Here is a 26,387-nt window from a genome sequence, read left to right on the forward strand (position 1 = left end):
AGCCGGGGCAGAGCCTTCCAGACGTTCCCGCCAGGTGAAGGTGCTGAGGAAGGAAGAGAGGGCTGGTGGGGACAAGGCCCAGGGGTAAGGGCAAGAGAGAGGCTGTCTCAGCCAGAGACCTGGGCAGGGATGGTCACTGAGGGCCATAGAAAAGGTTCTGAGTGCAGGAGAAAGCTGTTTTCAGCAAAGGAGGGATATAATCTAATTTCTGCTTTAAAAACATAACTCAAGGTGCCACATGGAGAATGTGTGGTAGCAGGGAATGAGGAAGAAAGCCAACGCAGGCCATTTTAGCCACACAGGCAGGAGACGAGGGCCAGGAGCCCCAGCGGGCACAACGGACAGCAGGGAGAAGGGTGTGGCTTTGGAACATATTTGGGATCAGGAGAAATAAGACTTGCTTTGAATGTGAACGCCTAGGAGAGGAAAGAACCAAGTCGTCTGGGATTTTTATCCTGACCACTAAGCAAGTCTCCCTGCCCTCGTCCCCTTGTGTGGAACCCCATTCCTCTCCCAGGGAACACACACTGTCCACGCAGACACTCCTGTGTGTGCATATAGGGGACACTCTCCCCGCTCAGGACCTTGGCACCTCCTGCACATCTCCTAGGGTGTCCGGGAGGCTAGTTCTCCCCTCATTCAGGTCTCAGCACAGATGCCACCTCCTCAGAGTTCCCAAACCATGCTGTAAAACTGGTCCCCATCACCCCGTGGCTTCATGCCATGTTTAATTTTCCTGATAGAGATGATCTCACTTTCTGGCTCGCTATATGTGTATTGATGCATTTGTATCTGTTTCTCTCCACTAGAGTGTAAAAGCTCAATTAGGATAGAGCTTTTATTTTGCATAATCAACTCAGCATCCCAGTAGCTATTTGTTGAATGAATAAATACTTGTAAAAATGGATTAATGAATGCAAACATCCCTTTATTCAGAAATGATTGACTGAGGTTCTGTCACGTGATACAGCTCAGAGAGTCAGAGATAAGGACTAAATGATAGCTGCTCAATTGGAGATGGTCAGCTAGACGGGCATGGTCTTGACCCCGGAGGCAATTACAGTGTGCTGGATGAGGACGCTAGTTCCCTCGCTCATTCCCCACTGAGCTGGGAGCTGCAGGGGATCTCATGCTGAATCAAATAACTCCTGGTCCCCTGCTTAGGTCCTGTGACCTATGGCTGCAGTGATGAGGACCTCTGATGAGAGATGTATGCAAGTGCCACCAGTCTAGCAGCCAGCCACCAACATGTTACAGCAGCTGTGAGCCCTAGCATATTGAGAGACCAGCAGAGGGGCTCCCCAGTCTTCCAGCCTGCAGCCTAGAGAAGCCACATCTCTGTGTCCTGCTAGATCCCAGCAGCAATGAGACCGCCCCAGCTCCTCATTGGTCCTTTGCCTCATGAATAGTCCCCTTTCATGAATAAGATCACTTCCATTTGGAGGCCCAACTGTGCACAGAGGGGTGGCCTCTCCCTGTCTATAGCCTCAGAGGAGGGCTCTTCCTGGACACCACTGGGGACTGATTTTTAGGCTGACTCTGAGAACATGAGCAATAAGCTTCCTTAGAACAGGAAAAGCTCACAGGACATCAGATGATGAATGTACCACAGGACCCAGGCTGGTGAAGAGGTATTTGATTGGGAAAAGAGGAGGGTGCCCTGGGAAAGGGTGGGCATGGAGGCCTTAATGAGTGGAGCCACTGTGTCGCTACTTGAACAAGACTGGAACACGCTGGTCCTGAAGCTGTCTGCCCTCGGCTTTCCTTCCTAGCTCTGCCCTGCACTATATCACGGAAGGGCTGACCCCTGCAGGTGCACTTCCAAGCCCCTGGGTCAGCTGAGTCCGTGGGAAACATTGAAGCACTAGAGGAACAGGGAGGGACCTCTCATTGACTTGATCTCCCACCAGACAGTCCCACCATGGATCCAGGCTCCAGGAACAACACGCCTCCTTTGGTCCTTCAGCCCAGGGGCAGATTCCTGTTGGGGTCCGGCTCTACGGAACCTCCCTGCCCAAACTGGTGTCTCAGCTGCTCCATCCCCTGCAGCCAGTTCCTGGTATCAAAGTTGTGAACACCTAAAATGATTTCTGTGTTCCTTGTTTGACCCTGGAAGTTCAGGAGTGAAGTCACAGCAGAAGAATTGACCCAGGTGTTCCAAAGACCTGTGGGTGAGCTGTGAGCAAGGTGACCAACCCCCTAGATGCAGAGGAGAGAAATGGTACAGTGGGTGTGTGAAGAAGACAGTAGGTTAATGTGCCCCATTGGCTGCTGAGACCAGGCTGGGGTGATAGCCCCTGTTTGCTACCATGTGCTCCTCACCCAGGTCCTGGGCGGAGCAGAGGGTCTTGATCTTCCTGCAGTCGGGATAGTCAGAGACCAGAGCCTCCATCTTCCCTTCCCTCGCCCTTGGCTGAGAGGGAGCAGTATTAGTCCCCCTCCTTCCTGCCTCTCTTATCAAGGATCTAGCCACTTGAAACTGGAAACTTGGATCTCAAGGCCAGGGAAGTAAGGCTTTCAGACTATTAAACTACTTCCTGCAGAGAAATTCTTCCTCCCAAAGGAGAACAGGAAACCAGATACAATCAAAGGCGCTCGGCACACTCCAGGGGCCAAATGTTTAATAGTAACGTTGCCCAGGGGAGTCTGGCTCAGGGGCCCAGGGCCGGGGGCAGGATGTCTGGGGCCTAAGAACCCTGCTCACTCCTGACCCTGTGACGTCACCCGTCATCTCGAACATCGGTGTCCACTGATCCCCCAAAGAGGGGTCAGGCCAACATGGCCAGGGCAAGCCCACAGGGCCACTGAGAGGAGGGGTGCATTCTGAGCCACTTGAAAGAAAAGAGCTGAATAAACTGATTAGGTCATTAGTGTAATGGGCCTTGGAAAGAGCTCCTGGTCACTTGCTGAGGGCACACAACCCCACAGCCTGGTGGGAAATATAATTAAGTTTATGTACATGATGCCAAAATGGCCTGTTTTCTGAGGAACCTCCTGTGTCCTCCCTCCTTCCCATTCAGAGCCCCTCTCTGGGTGCTGAGAGTACAAAGAAGAAACACAGCCCCAGCCCTAAAGGAACTCTGTGGGGGAGGCCCAGCCTGACATGCGAGTGACATATGAGGTGACACGTTTCCAGCAGCCACCAGCAAACCCCAGACTCCAAGCTCACACAGCAAGTCCTGAGTTCTGCCGCAAAACCTTGGGGTGAAGCATCTCTCCTCTCCAGGTGTGCCCTGCCACCCCTCAAAAACAGGTTTGGGCTTGCTGAGTGGTTCTGATTCAGAGGAGGCCACCAGGGACAGGGTGTAGGGAAAGGGACCTCAAAGGGGAAGGCACATTTTCCAGGTATAATAGCTTATGACCCCCTTCCTTTCCCCTGGTCTAGAACATACCAGAATGTTCCAGGATGGCACCATCAAGAGAGAACCCTAGGTGATGCTGAGATGCAACCACCTCCTTCCCCAAGGTCAGGTACCATCCCCACTCCTGGTGGGGGTGGTCCTTGAAGAGGAGGTGTCTGACCTGCACAGTAAATTCAAGAATTGGACCCAGACTTCAGTACTGCGGGCCTCCAGCTCTCAGGATGTGGCTGGGAAGCAGAAAGAATCAAGGCCAAATGGTTTCACCTGCCATGGGGACCTGTTTCTGACTCATCTAGTGGGCGGAAAAAACCATCTCATCTGCACACGGACTTAGTGACCTGTGAGCAGCTGGTGCAGCGAGGTCTCTGTAGGATGACCACGCTGGTGAGAAGGGCAAAATTCCTTTTCCAGCACAGTGGAAAGGCCTGTCACCGTGGGGGAGGGAGTGGGCCGGGTCATTTGGCTTCCCGGAGGCCTCTCTGGCTTTGGCTGAGTACAGTCTCTTACAAGAGGCAGCAAAGAATCCTGGAGCCCAGATGGCACATGGGGAGACCAGGGCAGGAAGGAACTAAAGAGGCAGAATTCTCCCAGCTCACAAAGCAGAGGGGGCCCATTGCTGCCAAAGTTAGGACATCCAAATGAGGGCAATCCTACCGTGGGACACCTCAATGTGGCAGGAGTCAGGATACTTTCTATATTCTTTTTTTTTTTTTTTTGGTACTGGGGATTGAACCCAGGGCCACTTAACCACTGAGGCACATCCCCAGCCCTTTTTTAAAATGTTTTATTTTGAGACAGGGTCTCACTAAGTTGCTTGGGGCATCGCTAAAGCGCTGAGGCTGGCTTTGAACTTGCCATCTTCTTGCCTCAGCCTCCCAAGCTGCTGGGGTTACAGATGTGCACCATCGTGCCCAGGTGGGAGACACTTTCTGATCCAGGTGCTGCCAGTAGTGAGCTGGCCTTGGGCGAGACCCTTCCCATTTGGGGTCATCTGCCTGGGCTTTGTCCATCTGCAGGATGAGGGATCGGATAGGACATTTTCCTGGTTCTGGCAGGTCACCTTTCCTTATTCTGGGATGTGTGGGCCCTCCTCCAGGGAGGGCTGAGCTCAGCACAGGCAGAGGAAGGATCACAGAGAAGCTCCCCTCACCACTGTGCAGCTTGGGGCTGCTCCCCAGGAGGCAGGCGCTCCTCCAGGGATCCCCTGCTCCCTGGAATGCGTCGTGTCCCACATGAGGAAGATGGGGAGCAAGATGGAAAGAAAAGAGAACTGGACATCTGTTGAGTGAACAAAGGAAAAGACGAACGAATGAATGAAGTGTGCTGTGGAGGAAGCTTCAAGTCCACACCAAGGCTCCCCCCATTAACAGCTGTGGCCTTGGTCATGGAATGAGTCTCCCTGCCTGGGCTTTGTCCAGGGCACACTGGGAAAAGAAGAGGGGGAGGGGCATTGTTAGTTTATCCAGGCGCTCAGCAAATAGCGCCAGGGACCCAGGTTATTACAACAGAAGGGCGCCTCTGATTCTCTGGGAAACACCGTCAGCTCTTAAAGAGACACCAAACGGGTTACAGGACACAGATAAACAAAAATGACTTGTGCTGCACTTTGGAAGGCCAGTCTCGGGACTTTCGTTTCTGTTTTGCAGCCGGGTCTTCCACCCAGCTGGCTATGGCTTCAGTCAGTTCCCTGATCTGTCTTACTGAAGTCCAGGGTGGCAGCGGGTGGAGGTTTGAGAACTTACTCAGCACAGCACTGGGACCCCCGCCCCCCACCAAGGCGTCCCAAAGCAGCTGCACCTTCTGGGAATCTCTCTTGTGCAGTGGCCAGCATGGAGCATGGAGGATGGAGCATGGAGGATGGAGGTGGGGGACAGACTCAGGGGAAGCCAGGTCCTTCCCCCACCTCCCCCCTGAGCATCTGGAGGCCCTTTCCCACCACGGGACTGTAACCCACCCACTCCCAGCAGTCAGTCCAGCCGGGGTGGAGGCCCTGGGAGGCAGGGCTGCTCTACTGCGAGGAGGCAACTGCTCTCACAGGACTTGTTTCTTTCTCTGTTCTCACTGCCCTGGGCTGTCAGGCTCCCTAAAGCTCACAGCATCTAGCCCTCTGTTCCGGAAAAAATTTGACAGATGGCAGGATGTGGGAGGAGGACAGAAAGGACAGAGAGAGCTCTCCACCCTGGAAATCATTCCAAAGAAAGAATCCACACCCATCCTCGGATCTCCAATCCGGACCTTATACTTCTACATTGGAAAGTCCTTCCCAGAATCTAAATCCAGTCCCTTCTGCTGCATCTGAACCCAAGGAGAGACCAGTCCTGGGACATAGAAAAAGTGCAGTCTTATTCTCCCAGCTTCTGGCCGTTCTCCCCAACTTGCCGCCAGGTCAGTGGGGTTCAGAACTCAAATAATAGCAGTTGGGGGCTGGGGGCATAGCCCAGTAGGAGAACCCTTGCCTAGCATGGGCAAACCCCTGGGTTCCACCCCTAACACTGCAAACAAACCAATAGCCCCTGAACCCTGGTCCCCAGCAATTTCTGATTGTTTTGTCCTTGTGAAGTCCTCCCGATACTTTCTCTACCTTGTGTCCCATGCACACTTACCCAGCCCCACAAGGGACAGGCATTTACATGAAGCCCAGGCTAGGCCCAATCCAGAAACCAGCTCTTCCCAGCCAGCAGCCACCCAGGGCGAGCACATGGAAGCATGCAGCTGTGGCCTTGGGCCCCACCAGCCACTGCATCTTCTCAAGCCCCGCCCTCAGCTCCAGGGGTGGAGGGGCCCAGATGCACAGATGCAGCAACAGGTGGGAAGACACCCAGGCTCACCCAGGTGGATGCAGGCAAGGCTCAGGACCCTCTTCCCAGGGCAGCCGGCAGCAGGAGATGGCACAGTAGAGCCCTGGACTGTGGTGGGGACCGACTCCTTCCTCCTCCCAACACCGGACAATCAGAAAAAAAATGATGTTTCCCTCCCTGAGGGTACAACTGCCAATACCTCAGGACAAGGACAAAGCCCAGTTCAGTGTCATCTTCTTAGCACTCCCACAGAGCCTGGCACACAGTAAGCACCCGAAACAATCATATAAAATGTTCAATCAGGATCAAAGAGGCAGTAAAAGAGGAGGAGAAAAAACAAAGAAAAAGCACCATGAATCAAAATCAGTTACAAACATGGCAGATATTAAGCCAACTATATCAACAATCCCTTTCCATGTGCATAAGGTAGGAGGGAGGGCAAGGGGAAGCCGGTCTGAGGCTTCTCCTTCATCTGAACAATATCCCTCTCATCAGGTAGAGGAGCCCCAGCCCAGCCCTCACAGATGAGGCACCTGCTATAGAATTCTAGAGAGTTCCATTTGAGATCCTGCCCTTTTACCCAGCCCCAGGATCTCAAGCCATTTTATCAAGCAGTTAGCAAGAATCTAACCACACTTCTTCCTGCTGCAGGACCAGCCCCTCTCCTCATTGCCAGGGTGGGTGGTTCCATAGGGAGCAGCCTACCCGACACCTCTTCCTTCTCCTCCTAGTCCTTCTCCTCCTTCTTTCCTTTCTCAGAGGTACCCTGTCATTTGAACTGAGAGAATGGAGCCGCGTGGTAGCTGCTGGCGGCATCCCAGAGCAGGGGCCTGGCAGGGCAATTTCTCTAAGGGCTGATCAATAAATTCATTTTCAGGCACTTCTTCCACTTCTGCACAGCCCCATAAATCACACCCACCTGCCGCGACCCTGGATGGGGGAATCTCACATTATGATGTGCGTGGGGGAGGAGGAAGCTTATTAAATCAGAGCTTTTTTTTTCCATCCACCATTCACGAAAACTTCAAAGTGTCGTGCTCAGAGCTGGAAAAAGAAAACGCGGACAGCCAGCAGTAATGGGCCTTGGGGGACTCAAGCAGGACACGCGCCACAGCCACGGGAGAGGGCGGACACGTGAACAGTGGCAGCAGGGGACACAGGCCGAGGCTACCCTCCCCAGCAGATACAAACATCACAATCTGGGCCATTTGAAAGGCCCCAGCTTTCAAGTCGCACAAAGACCTGACCTTCCACGCTTCTCCCACCCGTCCCCGTCCTATGTGGCTGGCACCCACGGTCTCCAACATGGCACACTGGTGGGCCAGGGAGGCACGGCTCAGGGCAACAAAATACTGCCACCGGCTTTTGACTGGCAGAGATGGCCTGGGCATGACTCACACTGACGTGTCTGCAAATCACATCGCCTCTAAGAATCTCAGTTTCCTCAGCTATAGAGCTGCTCTGGGCCCCACCCACCTCCCAGTGATTCCACGGGTACCACTGGCCGTGGCTTTTATACTGTCTCCCCTCCACTCTTCACCACCATCCTCAGACGAAGGTCTCCCTCTCCTCTGCACAGAGGTACCTGGGGCCTTGCCCAAGCGCAGGCACCTAGGGGCTGGAGTTGGAGCCCAGCAACTGCAGCCCAGGCCAACCTCCTGTTGTATTTTTAGCTTGTCTCATGATCTTTATTTTATTTTAGTTTTATTGACAATGATTGTATATGGATATATATATATATATATATATATATATATATATATATATATATATATATATAACCAGGGATTGAATTGAATTCAGGGGCGCTCAACCACTGAGCCCCATGCCCAGCCCTATTTTGTATTTTATTTAGAGTCAGGGTCTCACTGAGTTGCTTAGCACCTCATTTTTGCTGAGGCTGGCTTTGAACTTGCGATCCTCCTGCCTCAGCCTCCCAGACTGCTGGGATTATGCCACGGCATCCATCGACTGATCTTTGATATATGAATGCATTCTGCAACAAGCAAGTCTCTGCATTTGAAACTGTTCAAGTGAATCCTAAAGCAGGTGTTTTGTGTTCATGCATTGATGTTCCCAAGGGGCTGTGAGGAAGCTGAGGGTCCGCTCCCCAGTGTCCTTTACGGCCTGAGTTTCCCAAACTCTAGTGTCCATATGAATCACCTTGGGTCCTTTAAAAATTCAGATTATGAGTCAACAAGCCTAGGAAGGGGTGGGGCTGGGATTCTGCAATTCCAACAAGCTCCTAGGAAATGCCAAGGCTGCTCGTCCTTGACCACACACACAGAGTAGCCAGATCCAGTGGCACACAGCCCAATATCTGCACAAAAGTAGCTCTCTCCACCCTTGTTTGGGGAGGAGGGTAAAGGAGGAAGCCCAGAAAAACAATGGCATTGTCCCGGATCGTGCAGGAAACAGGAACACAGCAGAGTCCCGCAGCGTCCATCACACATCCATCCATGTGACCTACTGCCGCAATGGAGAAACACCTCCCTGGAGCCCCCATCCATTGAGGGCTACTGAACCAGGGTCAGTCGGGTGAATTTGGGGTCACACGAAATGACCACGCAGACACGGGATACCTTTTTCTGGGCATCAGGATGGCTTTCCCGGCTCCTGGCCTCAAGCTCCCACAAAGATGAGGGGGGGTAAGAGAAAAACGAGAGGCTGGAGAGAGAGAGGGGGCGCGTTCTGAGGCTCGGCTTTTATTTCCCGGGGGAGCTAATCCATGGAACATTTTATCCATAAAAGGGCAAAAGGGTAGGATTACGAGAAACAGGTGGGTGTAATTCAACGCCATCGGGTACCGCCCACTCCCAGGCTGCACCTTTCCTATCCGAGCGGAGGTCAAGTCCACTTGCGTTGCAATGGGTGCAATACCAGTCCAGGACCTCTTTACTCAGGACTTAAAGGTGTGTGCATAGCTCCTGTTCAGGGCAACCCCTCACACCTCCCCACATGGGGAGAGAGAGTCTGGGAGCTGGGCAGCAGAAGAGAGAGGGCCAAGAGGCTGCCCCCCAGCTCTAGAGTGCATATCTCAGTACCACTGGCAAAGCACTACCAAACCATGCTCCTGCTGGAGTCCCCATCAGCTGGCAAGGTGAGGAGGGCAGGTTGTGTGCTCCCCATTTCACAGGCAGGAGAATTGAGGCCCAAGGCTATGGCTTGTCTGGTTGTGTTTGAGCTAAGACTGAGCCCAGTCTCCCTCCTGTGGACATGGTGTCCCTGAGACCTGCGCTGCACCATCCCAAGACCCTGCTGGGCTGCCCCTTCAGCCCACCCCACCACTCAGCCCCGTGGGCCTCGTGGGATTATTTCTGTGAGGCTAGCAACACCTCCTGATTTAGCTTTTCCTGCACCTGTGACTGAGGCAGCTGTGTAAATGAGCACACGCAGGCTCTAGGGCTAGAAAGAAAGTAGGCAGGGCCTAAAAGAAACCAGGCAGCAGGCCAGGCCAGACTTCTCAGAAATCTCAGCCTTCTTTAGGGGCACCAATTTCTCTTGCTATCTGCAAGATTTTGTATGATTTTACTTTTGGCCTAGAAGATCCCTAAGGACAGGGGCTCTGGTTCTCCACAATCTGGAAAGCCCTGCGGACAGTGGCCTAGCACAAATAGCATCCACCTGGTTATGTGGCAGGGACACATTCAAATCTCAGTTTGGCTACTTACTAGTTGGGTAATGACTTTGAAATTACCTTATATCCCTGGTTCTCTATGGTTATATTTGTAATGGGGTGTTGACACCAGGCTTGCAGGACTAAGTAAAATTAGATATGCTACCAAAGAGGTCACCCAACGCTGCACCTGACATCAAGGAGCTACTCAACACACTAGTACTCCCTCTTCCGCAAGACCATAAGGCTTCCTTCCTAGAGACCCGCTGGTGCCAGCCTCAGGGCCCCCAGAGTTGCTGGAAGCAGCAGCCTGCTTGAAGGGAGCAGTTACTGGAAGGGAGGTGTCCACCTGATATTTCGGAGGCAGGTGCCCCAGGCATTGTACCCAGAACAGTGGCAGACCACACTGTCATCTATTCCTAGGGCTTTCTGCACCTCCTGGCCCTACCAAAGTCACTTCCCCAAGGCCAGCCTACCAATGACAGGCTTGGCGTGCTGGATCAGGAACTCCCAAAGCCACACTGTCCACCCCAACCACAAGAGAGACAGACACACACCTGCACGCCACCACCCAGCCATCCCCTCCCTCCCACTGAACAGCAGGAAGAGGAAGGAACGAGCTCCGTGGTACTGGAGGGAGATGATGGGTGACACGTCTGTTCTCACACACATTTCTCTCCATGATCCCATGAAGCAGATGTCATCGGTTCCATTGGGCAGATGTGGAAACTGAGGCTCCAAAAGAATGATCGAGTAATGGCAGAGCCAGGATCAGGGGACGAGCTCAGCCAGCCCGAATCCACAGCCCATGTGTTGCCCCCGCCCTCAGATGCACTGCGCCTCCCTCCCTCTGTCAGACCCTGCATGTCCCCATCATTAGATTCTGGCCAGCATCCACCCAGAGAAGTCATCCAGAGACAGTGAGTCCTGTTTACTGATGAGGATGCAGGTCCAGAGAAGGCGAGGCGGCCAGTCCCGGACCAGATTCAGGCCTCCTGGTTCCCAGCCGCAAGTCTCCCTGTACCAAGGAGAGAAGTGACCCTCCCCAGTTTGGGTGGGGGCTCCCTGTCTGTGATTCTCCTCACAGGGGTTTCTCTTGATCATTTTTCTTGGGGTCTTGACTGTGGGCTGAGGGCAGACCCAGCCACACGGCGACAGGACGTTCAGGGCCTAGGGAAGTTCCCCTCCCTGCAGGGTGGACTTCCTCCTCACACCCAGCCCCTACACAGAGGTCCCGGAGCTGCAGGGTCCTTGACAGCATAGTGCCAGCCTGCCCTGGCCACCACAGTGGCACCCTCCCCACCCCAGCAGTCTCCTGCTCCTGTGTGCAGGTCGCCGGGGCAGGACTGTCCTTCTGTAGGTCCCATGCTCACTGGTCGTGATGGCTCCTCTCCCTGCAGCTGGGAGCCGTCCACAGCTGCCACAGGTGGTGAGCAGCGTGGCACGCGAGGGAAGAGCTTTCTCCTCAAACACCAACTCCCCTGCCAAGCAGGCAGCGCCATCTGCTTCCGGACCCTCCCCTCCTATCTTCCCAGAACAGCTCCTCTGTCTTTCAGGTCTCTCCTCCACTCACATGTCCCCAGTCCTGTGGCCCACATCAGCTCCTGCTGTCCCCTCAGTGCCAGGCCATCAGGCCAGCCCATGGGCAGTGCCTGGGCTGCAGGCCGGATTCATACCCCCCACCCCACCCCCAAACACACACACCCCCAGAGCCAGTGCTGAACAGGGAGGCCATTCACCCTTCCTTCCTGTTCCCAGACAACTCTTAGTGGCAGGGATTGGAATTATGCCCATTGTATAAACACAGATCCAAGACCCAAGGAGGTAAGTGATTTACCCAAGGTCGCCCAGCAAGTGTTGAAGTCAAGGCTCAAATACAGGTTCTTTCATTCAATCACGCAGTTATTCATTCGCCAATTCTGGTCACACTTAGCAGCGTTACCGTTAGCGAGTTGTTAAACCTCCCTGGGCCTCAGATTTATGTGTGGAAACGGGGATATGTTATACTATTCATATAAAATACTTCTAGTGCCTCTTCATAAAATTGTGCAAGGACTGAAACAAGACCATTCATACAAGTGTTCTGCACAGGCCCAGCAAGTCCTGGGTGCTGAGAGCCACCCTATATCACTCAGGGATTCACTGAATACCAAACGCACTAAGCAACCGACTGGATTCGGAGATGAATAGCTCACATGGCTCACAGGTCAGCTCAGTTTGAGAGAGGCATGTTTTTTTTCTTGTTCGTTTTGTTTTGTTTCTGGTACTGGAGATGGAACCCAGGTGTGCTCTACCCCTGAGCTATATCCCCAGCCCTTTTATTTTACGCTGGGACAGGATCTTGCTAAATTGCCCAGGCTGAGTTTAAACTTGCAATCCTCCTGCCTCAGCCTCTCGAGAGTAGCTGGGATTACAGGCATGCACCACTGTCCCTGGCAGGAAGAGCTGTGTTAAAGAGGAGCACAGGGAGGAGTGGGAACTTCAAGACAAACCAGGAGGGCTTCCTAGAGGAGGCGCATGTTCAAGAAGGAGGAGGAATTAGACTTTTCTCATTCTTCTCAACTCCAAGGCCTGGATAGGCTAAGAAGTGGCTGGCCAGGGGAAAGGGAAGTGAGCCTGGATCACAGGTAGAAGGAGGCGTGGGACTGAGCATCCAACTGGCCTGTGTGCCTCCTGCTAGCACCTGTCAGTTTCCCCTATTAGACTTAGGGCCTGGGCCCTTGAGGACAGGACCGGAGTCATCAGAAGTACTCATGGACTTGGACATGTAAACTGTGTCTCTGTGTCAGGGAGGAGGGTGAGCGCTGGGTGGGCACAAGCAAATTGGCTTGGCAGGGACTCTTGTTGGGACCCTGGAAATGAGGGAGCAAGTTACTGGGTGGTCAGAGAAGTGGGTGAACAGACTGAACAGGCGTTCTAGAAGCCTAGAGTTACTCTTTGACATAAAACCAACAGCAGTAGCCCCCTGCACATGCATGTGTGCACTCTCACATACGCTCACGTGAGCCTGTGTGAACACACACCTGGGAGTAGTCAGAGGTGGGGGTGATGGTGGGGCTTCATACCTGCACACCCCTTGCTCCCAGACTGCAGTCAGCCCTGGGGGCCGACAGTGCCCTGCACCCTGTATGCCTTGCTGTATCACAGTCCCTAATGCGGGGGTGGGGCACTGTTGTTTATAGGGGACCATTGGCAGGTGTGTCTGTGGAGCCCAGCCAGTCCCCAAACACACTGAATGATTTCCTGCCCAAGACAAGTTAGAGCTGCCAGACCCCAAGGGAGCGCTTGCTTCAGCAACCTCAGAGGCCCGCACCCATAGAAGCTGCCCAGGATGAGTTCCTGGGGGCACGAGGGCACCGGGGAGGGCAGAGGACCCTCACCACCCTTTGCCTCATACAAACAGTCATCATGGGATGACAGGGGATGGGGAAGCTGAGCTGGGGACCAGGAGGCCAGGATCCTCACCCTCTAGCTGGCTGGGTGAGCCTGGGGAGCCCTTCGCCTTCTGTACTCCAACCTCTAACTCACAGGGACATGTTCACCGAGTGGCCTTTCGTCACCTGCCCTTGCCCCGTGTGGGCAAATGTGAAGACCCAACTGACTTTCCGACCTGGCCCCATTCTTCCCCTCTACTACCTCCCTCCTCCAGATGAGCCTCTTCTCTTTCCTGCATTAATTAAGATACTTACTAAGTGCCAGCCAGGTATGTGTTAACCACTGGCCCTGGTGAGCAGGACAGTGGGACGGACCCCACCCAGCCTTCCAGTGCACGCAACCTTGTTTTGACACTGACCTGAACCCAGGGGGATCACAACAGCCACATAACGTTGAGTCACAGAACATCAAATGGTAAATAAAAAATAAGCTTTGCATTATTTAACAATAGTAATGGCCCCTGTACTGAGCGCCTACTATGCACTAGCCCCTGGACATCATCATCTCTAAGCTTCACAGCAGGCCGAGGAAAGGAAGTATTAAGAAACCTATTTTACGGAAGAGGAAATGGAAGCACACAGTGCTAAGTAACTTATCCGAGAGAACACAGCTCTAAGTGCCTGAAGAAGGATTTTGCTGCAGGTCTGTCTGTCTGGAGAGACTGCTCTTACTCCTCATGTCACTTAGACACCCTCGTAAGACAGGGGGAGGGAGACGCTTTTTCTGGAAGGCAGATCATTAAAAATATCTGAGTACAGGAGTTTTCTTAAACAGACCTTCCTCTCTCCTGTCCCCAGGAGGATCTCTGGGGAGCTACTGGTCCTGCCTGCCAGAGCCCTGGGTTCCATGGGGACAGAGAAAGGGCTGGGAAGCCGCTCTTGGCCAGGGGCGGGGAGCTGAGAACTGGAAGCCAGGAGGCGGTGAGAGCAGGCAGTGCCCACGCCACTGCTGCCAACTGCACTGCAAAGCTCTCTGCTCCACAAGGCAAAGGAGGTGGTTTCTGTGTGAAAGGGCTGCTTACAAGGAGGCCGGAGTGACAGGGACACAGCGTGTCCCCAGGCCAGGCTTGGGGTCCCCATGCTGCCTGCCATGCCGTTGGGATGGACTAGGGCCAGTATTCCAGCTGCCTGCTTAGTGCCAGACCACCCTCTCTGCTACACTAGCAGAAACTGGGCCACTCAGTGTCCCATGGCAGCTGTGAGGGGACCTTGATTGCTGGGAGGGACAACCACTGTACAGGGGTCAACACAACCCCCAACGCAGGCCATCAGGTGGGTTCCAGGGACAGGAGGAAATGAGGCACACTGTCCAGGACTGGGCTACTGAGGATGAGTGGAGGCTTGGGTTAGGGAGTGGGCCCTCGCTGTCCCAGAAACCACTGTCTCCCAGGCTGATTGGAGCCCCTCAGAGGGCAGGACCCCCAACTCTGCAGTCTCCTTTGTTTGGTGGAGCCCAGAGTCACACATCCTGACCTCCCACCCCAGTCTAAGGAAGCCAATGGCCTCCTGAGAAGTGAGGGGGAGGAGAGCAGATGGAACAGCTGGAGGTGCCCAGGAAGGTTGCTGGAGGTTTGAAGGACACTGTCCTTGAGACCATGTGAGGCAGGAGGGGTCCATCTGCCCGACCCCGCAGGAGAAGGAAGGAAGACGACCGCCAGTGACCCTGCCGTCACCTCACCTCCATTGTGAACCTCACAGGTTCCAAATCTCTCAATTTCTTCTTCCTTCCCCATCTCCAGAAATGGCACCGTCCTCCACCAGGGGCCATCCCACTAACCAGAGAGTCACCTGTGCGTCCTTCCCTGCTCCGCACAGCCAGTGCATTCATTCCCAGCTGGCTCTCACTCTACCACGTATGAAACCTTGCCTGTCCTCTCCATCTCTGTCACTCGCCACTGCCCGCCCCCCCCACCGGCTGCCCCAGTCCCAACCCGCCTCCCTCTGGTCCTCTCCTAGCCGCTGCGGTCAGTCCTCACACACGGGCAGGCTGATCTTCTCATGCGAATGTGGTGAATTACCCTGATTGATTTTTTTTCAAATGTGAAGTCACTCTTGCATACACGGAAGAGCCATTTTGGCGGTGATATATTATCATTTTTATATCACTTGATTTAATTTGCTAATATTATGTTAAGGAATTTTGGCCTTTTTAAAATGTAATTTGAATTATGACATTCCCTGCTTAAACCACTCAGAGGCTTCAGTACACTTAGAATAAAATCTAAACTCTTGACCATGAACCACATGGCCTACAAGGCCCTACCTGAGCCCTGAGCCCTTATGGGTCCCTCCGGATGTCAACAGAGGGTTTTGGAGACACCAGCAAAGAACTGACACAGAGAATACCAAGGTGGTTTCCTCCCTCAAATTCTTCCCAAATGATAATTGTGCCTACCTGCTTGTTGACAGGTCTATTTACTGTCTCTTAACTAGTCTTTAAGTTCCATGAATGCAGGGACCAAAGCCAACTTCTAGACCATGATAAGATACCTAATGGCAGCAGGAATCTGGTACTTCTGAACCGACAAAGGATGGACGAGCCCCCTGCCCTCTCCACGCCTGCACCTGCATAGTTGAACATGGCCGGTGATAAACACACAGCCGTGTGGCTGAGTCTCACTTCCAACTCACCGCTGTGAGCTTCAGGTGGGCCCTTCATGCTGCGCCCAATTAGAGTAGATGTCCCGAGACTAGTCACTCCCCACTTCCTACAGAATTATTTCACACTTGCTCCTCCCCCCAATACCTCCTTCGGCACCCTCCCTCTCAGCTGATGACCCTGCTTCCCTCTTCACTGAGGAAGCCACAACAGTCAGAAGAGAACTTCACCTCCAGCATCTGCACCTCGACTTATGCACACAGAAGAGCCTCTGGGGTCCATCCAAGGCCAACCCCACCATGTACACCTTAGCTCCCCACCCTGCTAGGTTACACGTCACTCTAGAAATTCTCTATTGCTCCATCGTTAGTGTTCCACTGTCCTCTGGATATTTCAGCCAGCACACAAACATACGAAACACTCTTCTATCTTTAAAAAAAAAAAAACACAAAGCAAAATGCTTGCTCCCCACTGGTCCTGACTGCCACTGCCCTGATACTTGGCTCTCTACAACGAAGTTCCTTGAGAGAGTCATCTAAACCAGTGGCCTTCAATCTATTCCTCTTCTCTCCTGAACCTTCTCCAATCAGACTTTGTGGCCCTCACACACATTGACATTGACATTGCCCTTATCTAAGTCACTCATGGCCTGGCCTCCCTCAGTGGTACCTCTGAGTCCTCATCTCACTTCCCTGTTGGTGGCATTGGAAATAGCTGAGTTCTCACGCCATTTTGATGTACTTTCTGCACTTGGCTTCCAGGACCACACTTGTCTCTGGGGTTTCCTCCTACATCTGGGGTTCGTCTTCAATGTGTTGGGGCATCCTCTTCCTGCCAACTTCTCAATGCCTGGTCCTTGGTTCTCTTCTTCATCTGTACTGTGTCTCTTTGGGGATCTCACCCAGCCTTGTGAATTTCAACCCCAGGTACATGTTAGTGGCTCTTACATTTATATCCCCCAGCCCAGGCCTCTCTCCTGAATTCTCTCCTCCTATATCCCACTGTCTGCTCAACACACCACTAAGGGATCTGTGAGACTCCAAGTGCAACATAGCTAAGTCTGAACTCCTTTGCTTGCTTCCCAAACCTGCACCATCTGCAGCCTTTCGCATCTTGGATGATGCCAACTCCATCCTCCCAGTTGCTTCGGATTGAAAGTGGTCACGTTGACTCTTGTTTCTCATATTCAATCTATAGGTTCGTTCCCACATCCAAGCCAGAAGCAAAGTCTCTGGCTCTTTCTTCAAAATAGATCCAGCATTTAAACAAATCATAGTGCATTCATATGCTGAATTCTAGCAGGAGCGGGGTGGAGAAGCCTGCTGTTTCACATAACAGGGATGAGTCTCAGCCCTAAATTTGGGCTTCAGGAGCCAGACACAGAAGGGTACCTGCTGCTCAATTCCATTTATAAATGTTCATAACAGGCAAAATCGATCTATGGGAATAAATGTCAGAATAGTGCCTACCCTTTGGAGAGCGCTGACTGAAAGGGGCACAAGGGACCCTTTCGGGTATAGAATATATTGTAAGTATTAATCCAGTGGTGGCTATATAGGTATATCCATATAACAAAAAATCATTGAGCTACACACTTAAGATGTATGTACATTTACATTACTGCATGAAAATCTCACTTCAATAAAAAGGTAAAATTTAAAAATTCACATCCAGAATTAACCACTTACTACCACCTCCTCTGCCATGATTCAGATTCAAGCCCCCATTGTCTGTAGTGGCTGTAATGGCTCCTCGCTGGTCTCCTGCTTGCACCTCTGCCCTGAGCATGTTCTTAGCACAGCAGCAATCCTCTAAAACCTAGGGCAGACCCTGCCCCTTCTCTGCTCTAAGCCTTGCCATGGCTCCCATTTCCCTCGTAATAAAAGCCCACGCCCTTCCAGAGGCCTCCAGGTCGTATGTGGGCCAACCAATGGCTCATTATCTTCAGCCACTCTCCTCTTTTATCACCCCATTCCAGAGGCACAGGACTCCATGCTGGTCACCGAACACTTCAAGTACATTCCTACCCTAGGGCCTTTGTTCTAGCTATCTCTCCCGCCAGGCACATTCTCCTGATGTCCGCATGGCCTATGCCCTCACCTTCCAGGTTTTGCTCAAATGGTACCTTCTCCATGGAGCCTCCCTGACCATCCTATTTAAAGTGGCAACCCTTTCTTCCCCCTGGCCTTGCACTCCCAATCCCATTTTCCCTGCTCTTCTTGCCTGTTTCAATACCCCAACTTCTAGCATTCTACATAATTTAAGCATTGTGTTTATTATTTGGCATCTGTCCCCCAGCCCGTGACAAGGCAGGCTTCACGAGGATCTGTTTTGTTAAGGAATGACTCCCAAGGATCCATACCAGTGCCCAGCACATATGTGGCACTCAAAAAAATACTTTTCAAATGAATGAACAAATAGATCTGTCTACAATAGGTCTTGGGTGGGGATAAGCGAAGGTGATCAGTTGCCCTCTTTTCCCAAAAGGCAGAGAAATTCTGGAAGCAGGTAGCAGGAAGACAGTCCCCAAGAGCCTCTCCCTCGTGACTTGGGCTTTAGATAGTGAATGTGGATTGGGGTTCAGCACTGCAACCTGCCAGGTACCAGTCTCCTATGTCCCCTACTCCTACCACAGGCGGGCCAGGAAGGTCTCCTTGGCCACCTTGGTCTGCAGACATCCATAATCTCTACAGTGGCTAAGAGCTCACAGAGGTAGTGACTAAACCAGGCTGTGAATCTCCCTTACCAGGCCATGCCAGGCACATGAAATAGATAAATGGGTGTCACTAGTCCCCAGCCCCATACCTCTTTTCCTACTATAGAAAAGTTGTCAAGGCATGGGGCAAGACAGAGAAGGTGCCTCACCTCTTCTCCTTCAGGGTTAGGGAAGCCCATCTCCTTGCCTACCTTCAAATCAGTGTTTCTAAGAAGACACAAGTGCCAAGGCCTACCTTCCCGCCTCCTATTCCTTCCCCTTCTCCACCCCCACTCTCCATCCTTTCAACTGGCAACCTCTCCTGGGCTTGAGTTAACAAGGCCAAGGTTGAAGGAGTGATTCATGCAGCCCAAGGAGAGGTGGTGTGTGCTTCAACCTCCTTTGTCTCTGCTCCATACATCTGTGCCCCTGCCAAATGGGGTCAACCAAGAACTGGCCCTCCAGTCTGGAGGCTGCTCTCCTCAAGAAGAGGCCAAGGCCTCAGGGAACAGAGAGCAGGCAATAAGGGCCAGATCTTGGACCTGCTCTGCCCTGTCCTCCCCAGCCCCGAAGGGCAGCTGGGGTGAAAAACATCAAGTGCCCCTCAGGGATTTGCAGTGTGGAGGGTGTGGGCAAGGAATTGGGGTGATGGGGTGAAAGGAATTGGGAAACAGTCTCAAAAGAACATCCTCAGAGAGACTGTGCTGTGTACCAGGAGGCACAAACCACCGTGCTTGACCTTGACTCTGACCCCACAAACAATGGGAATCATCAAAGTGTTTTTGGTAATAATAATAATAATAATAATAATAATAATAATAATAATCAATGATAACAATCTAAATAGCCACCAATTTAAGAATGAATAAATATAATATTAAAACATTCATTTGTTCCAGAAATGTTTGTAGTTTCTGCACCAGGCATGGGGGATACATAGGTATGTAAGCAGACTTGGCCTTGGCTCTGTGGGCCTTATGAAGCCCAGAAACTCCCTGGGCCGTGAGTAACATGGAAGGAGTAAACCATGGAAGGAATAAACCCAATCCCAGCATCTAACAGAAAATGAATCTGGTCAGAGAGAGGTGAAGGAAGGATTCCCTAGAGAGGAGCTATTTCAGACAAGATCTAAAAGATAAGTAATCATACAATCCAGTGTTATATCATCATAAAGTCCTTAAAAATAATTTTAATTGACACAAGGAAATGGTAAGTGAATAAAAAGGAATATAAAACCATTTTTTAATGTTTTTATTTTTGAAACAGGGTCTCACTGAGTTGTTTAGGGCCTTGCTAAGTTGCTGAAGCTGGCTTTCAACTCATAGTCCTACTGCCTCAGCCTCCCAAGCTGCTGGGATTACAGGCATGTACCACCACGCCTGGCTTATAAAACCATTTTTAGATAGATTCTGTCGATACGTAAAAGTAATGTATCTATATCTACATTCATGTGTGTGGAAAATTTTCTGGAACATCAAAATGTTAACAGTAGTTCTCTGTAGGTGGCAGATTGCTGGTGATTTTATCATCCCTGTTCTTTCCTATACTTCTCATTATCCACACGGATTGCTTTTATGCTCAGAAACAAACATCAAATGTCAGGGTGCAGCCCTTATGGGTCCACACTATGACCCACGGGTAGAAGGAGGTTTCCAGAGCGTCTTGGCCATTCCTCTGCTTCCAAGCAGCTGACACCTGGCCAGGTTGCCCCTTAGGCTCTCAGAGACTTTCCATAAGCCATCTGATGCGTGGGGGAAGGGATCCAGATGATTCCACAGCACCTGTGCTCCTAGGCATAACCCACCCGAAGAATACCCCAATTCAGAGAAAAAAAATGGCCTTTTAAATCACAAAGTGAACAGTTAATGGTGGTGGCACAAGCCTATAATATAATCCCAGCTACTTGAGAGACTGAGGCAGGATGGTAAGTTCAATGCCAGCCTGGGAAACTTAGGGAGACCCTGTCTCAAAATTAAAAAATAAAAAGGACTGAGAGTGTAGCTCAGTGGTAAAACTCCCATGGGTTCAATCCCCAGTGCCATCATCATCATCATCATCATCATCATCATCACAAAGTGACTTCCCTCCATCACATTCCCCCTCCAAGCCTAAGGCTGATTTGCAGATCTCACTCATTTTTCTTTCTGTACCTCCAGCAGCTTGTGATTTCTCTTCCTGCTCTAGCCTCTTACATCACAGGTAGGAGGACAAGAGTCTGGATTGGGAGGAGACAAGAGCTCCCACTCTCCCTGGGGAGCGGTTTCCTCGTCAGTCTGCAAGTGTGAGGGGTTGGGCTCCAGGGCTTTCTCCACCGTTGTTTCATCTCAGACACTCTAGGCCTATGACTAATACATCCTTAGACAGAGGATCTAGAGACAGTCTATCTCTCCTGGAAGCAGATGGAGACCTCAGAGCAACTGGGACCCAGAGGCCATAGATACCTGCTGGGGTGCAATGGCATATGAGGCACTTTAGTTGCCAAGAAATCCCAGGCTAAATTGGTGCCTAAGACAAACACACCCTCATCTACCAGATTTCTTTCCTTGCCCAAACTCAGCCCAGCAAGCCCAGCCTCCCTGATTCCCTGCCTCCCAGTTGGGAAGGCTTCCAGCTGTGGACAGAAGCAAGGTTGCCAGGGGTTCAACTGCCCACTGGAGTGAAGGTGGAGAAGGAGGGGAGGAGCTGAATGTGGGCTGAGCAGAGTGCAGAGACCATTGGCAAAAGTCAGTGGAAAAAAAATCACCCCACAGACAGCTTGGGGGAAGCTCATCCATAAATCCTTCAGCTTCTGGGGCTGATGCAAGATCACTGAGGCTGAAGGTTAAAGGCATCTGTAGATAGGCCTGGGTTCAAGCCTGCCTCTGCTCCTCTGCTGTTTGTCTGGGCAAACCGCTGAACCTCCAGAGCTTCAGACCTCAGTTCATCTACAGGATTGTCTATTGAATGGGGATAACAATAAACTCCACTCCTGAGAGACGACGAACATCAAATGAGATAGAACATATAAAGACAGCTTTATGCCTCACTAGGAGCTGCAAACACAATAAAAAGCCCTCCCAGGATCCCAAGCAGCACTGGCAAGAATCAGGATAAGGAAGAACCCACAAAGTTAAGAGTCAAAAGGAGCTTAGTGACCTTGAATCCAACCCCTTCATTTAACATATGGCAGGAAAGAGGTTGAATAATTTGTCCAAGGTTGCACTTCTAACTGGTAACAGCAAGGTTCAAACTCAAGTCTGACTGAGTCCAAACAGCCACCATCCCTTCACTTTACTCCAGCCCATCTAGTCATGGGCAGCCTTTGCTAGGGTCTCTTTCTCACTGAGAGGGCTTTGGTCAGGGAGGTCCCTGGAGTAGGCACCACATTGCCACAGAATGCCACCAAGAAATCTCTAGGTGAGAAAATAATGAATGATGAAGATTCCCTAGAAGTAGGAGTGAGGGGAATAAGGTATCGATTACCAAACATATGGAGGCGCTATACAAATAACATGTAAAGCACATGCAAATGACCACAGGTTATTGATGATTCAACAACTCAAACTTTTTTTTTTTTTTTTGTATTTGTAAATGGAGCTCACACCACATGATGTGAATCTCTCTTCTCCCCTGGCTTTCTGCCAAGTGGAAGAAAATAAGATTTGTGGCTGACTGACCAACCCATGCCCTGCTCCGGAAGAACCCACCGACTCCTGTACCCAGATGATCCAGACATGCCCACCTGTGCCTGGCAGGATTATTTCTTAGTGCCCAAGGCCACATCTACTTTTGACTGACATGTCAGGGCAGGGAGCAGGATGCCTGGGGATCTCTGGTTGAGAGGGGTCTCACAGACCTGGCAGCTTACTGACTCCAGCTGCCCAGAGGGGAGCAGAGCACACTGTATGTCCTACACAACACCTGGGCAGTGTCAGGCAAAGATCTAGAGTAGGCCAACACCACTGCCAGGAGCTCTGCTTGCTCTCCATGGGATAGGGCACTCCCAGGCACTGCTGGTGAACAGCAGTGGAAGAGCCACGCTGAGCTGGGGGGGCAGCTGTGGTCAGGCCCTGAGATAGAATGGGGGGCAGACCTAATCCACAGCAAGACAGCTACAGGTTAGATACCTGAGAGGCTTGCTTGAGGCTCACCTGAATGTGTTCTGGAAACAGACAATTCAACCACCATTTATGAAATGTCTGCCAGGGGCTAGACACTGAGCTGGGTGGACATTCTGGACAATTCATAGAAGCAGACAAGACGTTGTCACTGCCAGGGTCACTGCCCTAGAGACACCAGTGATTCACCAGGGGAGAAGAAAGAGGTATAGATATAAGGTAACAGTACTTTCACACCTCCTTGGAAGAGTGTGTGTGTGTGTGTGTGTGTGTGTGTGTGTGTTGCTGCATAAGAGTACGAGAATTTGGGGTAGGGAGACAGGGCTTTCCTATCCAGTCCCACTTTGAGCCACCTATTCATAATGATAATAAAACTACTAACATAAACCTTCCATTTATGGCTTGCATATAATATGTCAGGCATAGTACTAAGGGTTTGCTTGTTTGGTTTTGCTTTTGTTTTGCAGTGTTGTGATCAAACCCTGGGCCTTGAGCCTGCTGGACAAACATACTACCACTAAGCTACATCCCCAGTCTCGAGTGATTTATATGTATGAGTTCATATTATTCCCATAATGTAGCAGTAGGTACTATTATTAATGTCCCCTCTTGTAGATGAGGAAATTAAAGTTTAAAGAGGTTAAATTAGTGACTTTCTCAAGGTCACAGAGGCAGACATTTATAGCAAGGATTCAAGCCCAGACCTGTGTTAGATTCTATGCATATCCATGTCTCAGCCCTCAGAAGACAGCCCTGCAAGACCCCAAGCTCTAAAGCAATAGCAGCTATCCCCTAAAAGAACACAGCCATCCCCAGGCCCAGCCCCACAGGGCAAACAGGGCACATTCTACAGTCCGTGACATCTGTCACATCAGGACAGGGCCTTTGATCTGCCTTGGCACCCACGCAGCAGACAGAATTGAGGAATGGCCTTTCTACATCTGCAAACATTTCCTAATGCACCACACTTAGTTATAACAGTCGGGCTGCAAGGGTCAGCCCATCTAACGTCCAGCGTCATCTGGACAGGCCCCACAGAGACTGAACTCATGGGGCCTTGGGGCTGCATTCCTGTCTCCCCTGAGCAGCAGTCTTTACCCCACCTTCCTGGAGAAAACTGGTGATGGTGAGGGAGGTAGAGAGGGCAGAGAGATTGGTATCATGGTGCTGGGCATGGAGGCAGGAGGGCAGGAGGGCAAGATGATTGGATCAAGTCCCCAGCCTGCTTCCCCTTTCCCAGCTCCTGCCCTACCTCCCTTATAGGACCATGGTGAGAACAGGAAAAAAAAAAAAGTAGCACAAAAAAGAGGCTTGGAAAAGTTAAACGTGTACAATGTGACCAGAGGGAGCACGGTGAGTGCCCAAGCCTGCCCAGGCAAGTTGCCAAGTGAGACCAGAGGCCCCATGTCCCAGATATGAGCGTCTAGGAAGCTACACTGGGGACAGCAGGTGCCGGAGATGGCCAGAGTTTCCCATTAGAAAAGGAATCTATTGGTTACAAGAATGTAAAGAGGGGGCAAGCACACAAGGGTACCCTAGCAAGGCCAGTTCCTGGCAGTGTGCCCAGGCACTTGCTGGCACTTGGTGGCCCAGGCACTGCCTGGTGACGAGATTATGGTCTGGCAGGCCTGGGTAGGGAGACCCAATGTAGACTGGACACCCACACTGAGGACTGCTACCATCAGGCTCCCCACTCTGCAGCCTGGAAGCAGCACAAGGGCCTCTGCTGTAACCAACAGAGAAAGAGAGAGAGAGAGACAGTTTTGCAGCAGAACAGGAGGAACATTAGGAGCAGGCGCTGGCATTTTCCCCTCCTCCTGCCCGCAATAGAGATCCCATTAGTGGGAGTTGGACAGAGGTAATCAGACTGCTGGGTTCAGCAGGACAGCCCCAGAGGGTGGAGCCGGCTGGCACAGAGACACCTGGAGAATGTGAAAGCTGAAGAATGCCTTCAGGGAGACAGCCTGGGTCTGGTTGGAGAAGCATCAACACAGCTGGCCCTAGTGTGCCCCCCTCACACATCCTCACCCCCACCTTAGCTTTGAGCTTTCCTCTTCTTTTTCCCCAGGACTGCTGTAATTCAACTAGTACCCCCACCCCCAGCACTCACTGCTGCCCTGTCTTGGTGTACTCTCCAAATCCTCCATCTCCATTTCAAGTCTGACGGGCAGCCTTGGGTTCCCTGGCTGCAGCATCTTCCATACTGGGATCCTGGGCACTACCAGGTTAACAATTCTCCAGCCATCCAACCCCTTCGTGCTTCTCCAACCACAGCTCAGCCTAACACCACGGCACAGAACACAGAAAGGCAGAGTGAGAGCTGGGGTGCAATGACCCAGAGAATACCTGCCTTGCTTGGGATCTTATGTTCTACCTTTCATCCTCTCTAGATGGCCCTCAAGCCAGGCAGATGGGGTGCTGCTGCCAGTACCTTTCACTGCTGTGAACTCACCGGAGAGGGATCTTGACACGGAGGTAACGGTCCACAGCAATTGCCAGCAGAGCCAGAATGGAACTCTGGGTGAGGATGAGAACAGGACAGGCCACCATGAGGCAGGTGTGGAAGTAAGTCTGTGGCCCAATGTTGATGAGGATGGCCAGTGGGATAACCAAGGCACCCACTGCCACATCAGCCACCGCCAGAGACACGATGAAGCAGAAGGTGGCATCCCTCAACGCCTGGTTCACCTTCACTGCCCAGATCACCAGCACATTCCCGGGCACGGAGACAAGAGCAATGAGCACCTCGATTCCGATGTAGGCGGCCTGGAAGGCCGAGATGGAGTGCGGCATGGCCGGCACAGGCTGGGCACATCAGCAGACAGGCACCACGGGGCACGAGGCAGGCACCTGTAATTAGGAAGCCTGGGGTGGGGAGGCCCGCCTAGAGGAGGAGGGGAGCCAGGCAGCCCCGCAACTCCCACTGCCCCGCAGAGATGCGCCCTACTTGGCACATCCAGTGCCTGTCCGGGCTGGCCAATGTACCCAGGCCCTTTTATGCCTAGCCTTTGTCCCCTCCCTTTATCATCCCCAGAGGTTCTATTCAGCAACTTAAAATAGCAGCGCTCTCTCCGCCACTGGCTTTTGTATCAGGTGTGAGAGCTCCCAGCACACGCACTCCGCCCGGGTCCCCCTGCCCGCTCTGCCCACCCCTGTCCACAGAACAGGATGCGGGGAGCTCACCATCCTGCCTGCTGGCCGGCAGGGGGTCCCAGAGGTGGTGCCCAAAGTTCCCGGCACGCCGTGCCGCCTAGAGTTCCGGGGCCGCGCCAGGCAGGGCTGGGCTCTGGGCACCGCGCGGCAGCTCATCGTCCTCTGGCTCCCGCCGCAGCGCTCCCAGCCCGGCCTTTCAAGCAATCACATGGTGCGGCAGAGGCTGGCCCCGGGCGCTTTTAAAGAGGTAGTGCCCCTGTTTCGCACCTGGGACTGGGGTGGCAGGCGTGGGGCTGAGGGACTGAGGCCAGGACCGTGCCCGAGCGCAGGCTCCCCACTTCCTAGCGCGCACGCACATCTGCCTGCGGCCACCCACCTGAGATATTGCCAGTGCCCGTTCTTAGCAGTCTCCTGGTCCTGCTCCAGCTCTGCCGGGAACCCGTGCCCACCGCCTGCCCCAAGGGGGCATTCCAGGCGCTTCATTCAGCCCTCTCCTGGACCCTCACTTGGAAGCCTCAGGGACGAACTGAAGCACAGACTTACCCAAGGTCACACCAGAGCTGACAGAGCTCCCGCCCACCTGAACTCTGCTGTCCAAGTGTCCCCACACCTCTACGCCTTCAGCAGCCACTC

The 26,387-nt window shown here is 52.3% G+C and overlaps 1 protein-coding gene across 3 annotated transcripts in view; it reads right to left on the reverse strand.

Annotated features, from left to right (window-relative positions):
• The window catches only part of Adora1 (adenosine A1 receptor), a 31,862-nt gene extending 5,475 nt beyond the window's left edge, over positions 1 to 26,387 (reverse strand). Inside the window, exons 1-2 of one of the 3 annotated variants that reach the window (XM_071600165.1) lie at positions 26,298 to 26,387; positions 25,054 to 25,451 (exon numbers count right to left, since the gene is read on the reverse strand). In XM_071600165.1, coding sequence (XP_071456266.1) covers positions 25,054 to 25,394 — 341 coding nt within the window. In that variant the 5' untranslated portion in view covers positions 25,395 to 25,451; positions 26,298 to 26,387. Of the gene's footprint in view, positions 1 to 25,053; positions 25,452 to 25,784; positions 26,044 to 26,130; positions 26,270 to 26,297 lie in introns of those variants that run through there. The other 2 variants (XM_071600164.1, XM_071600163.1) reach the window with 2 other exon arrangements.

The sequence above is a fragment of the Marmota flaviventris genome, chromosome 12 (genome assembly GCF_047511675.1).
Source record: "Marmota flaviventris isolate mMarFla1 chromosome 12, mMarFla1.hap1, whole genome shotgun sequence".
Classification (NCBI taxonomy): Eukaryota; Metazoa; Chordata; class Mammalia; order Rodentia; family Sciuridae; genus Marmota; species Marmota flaviventris.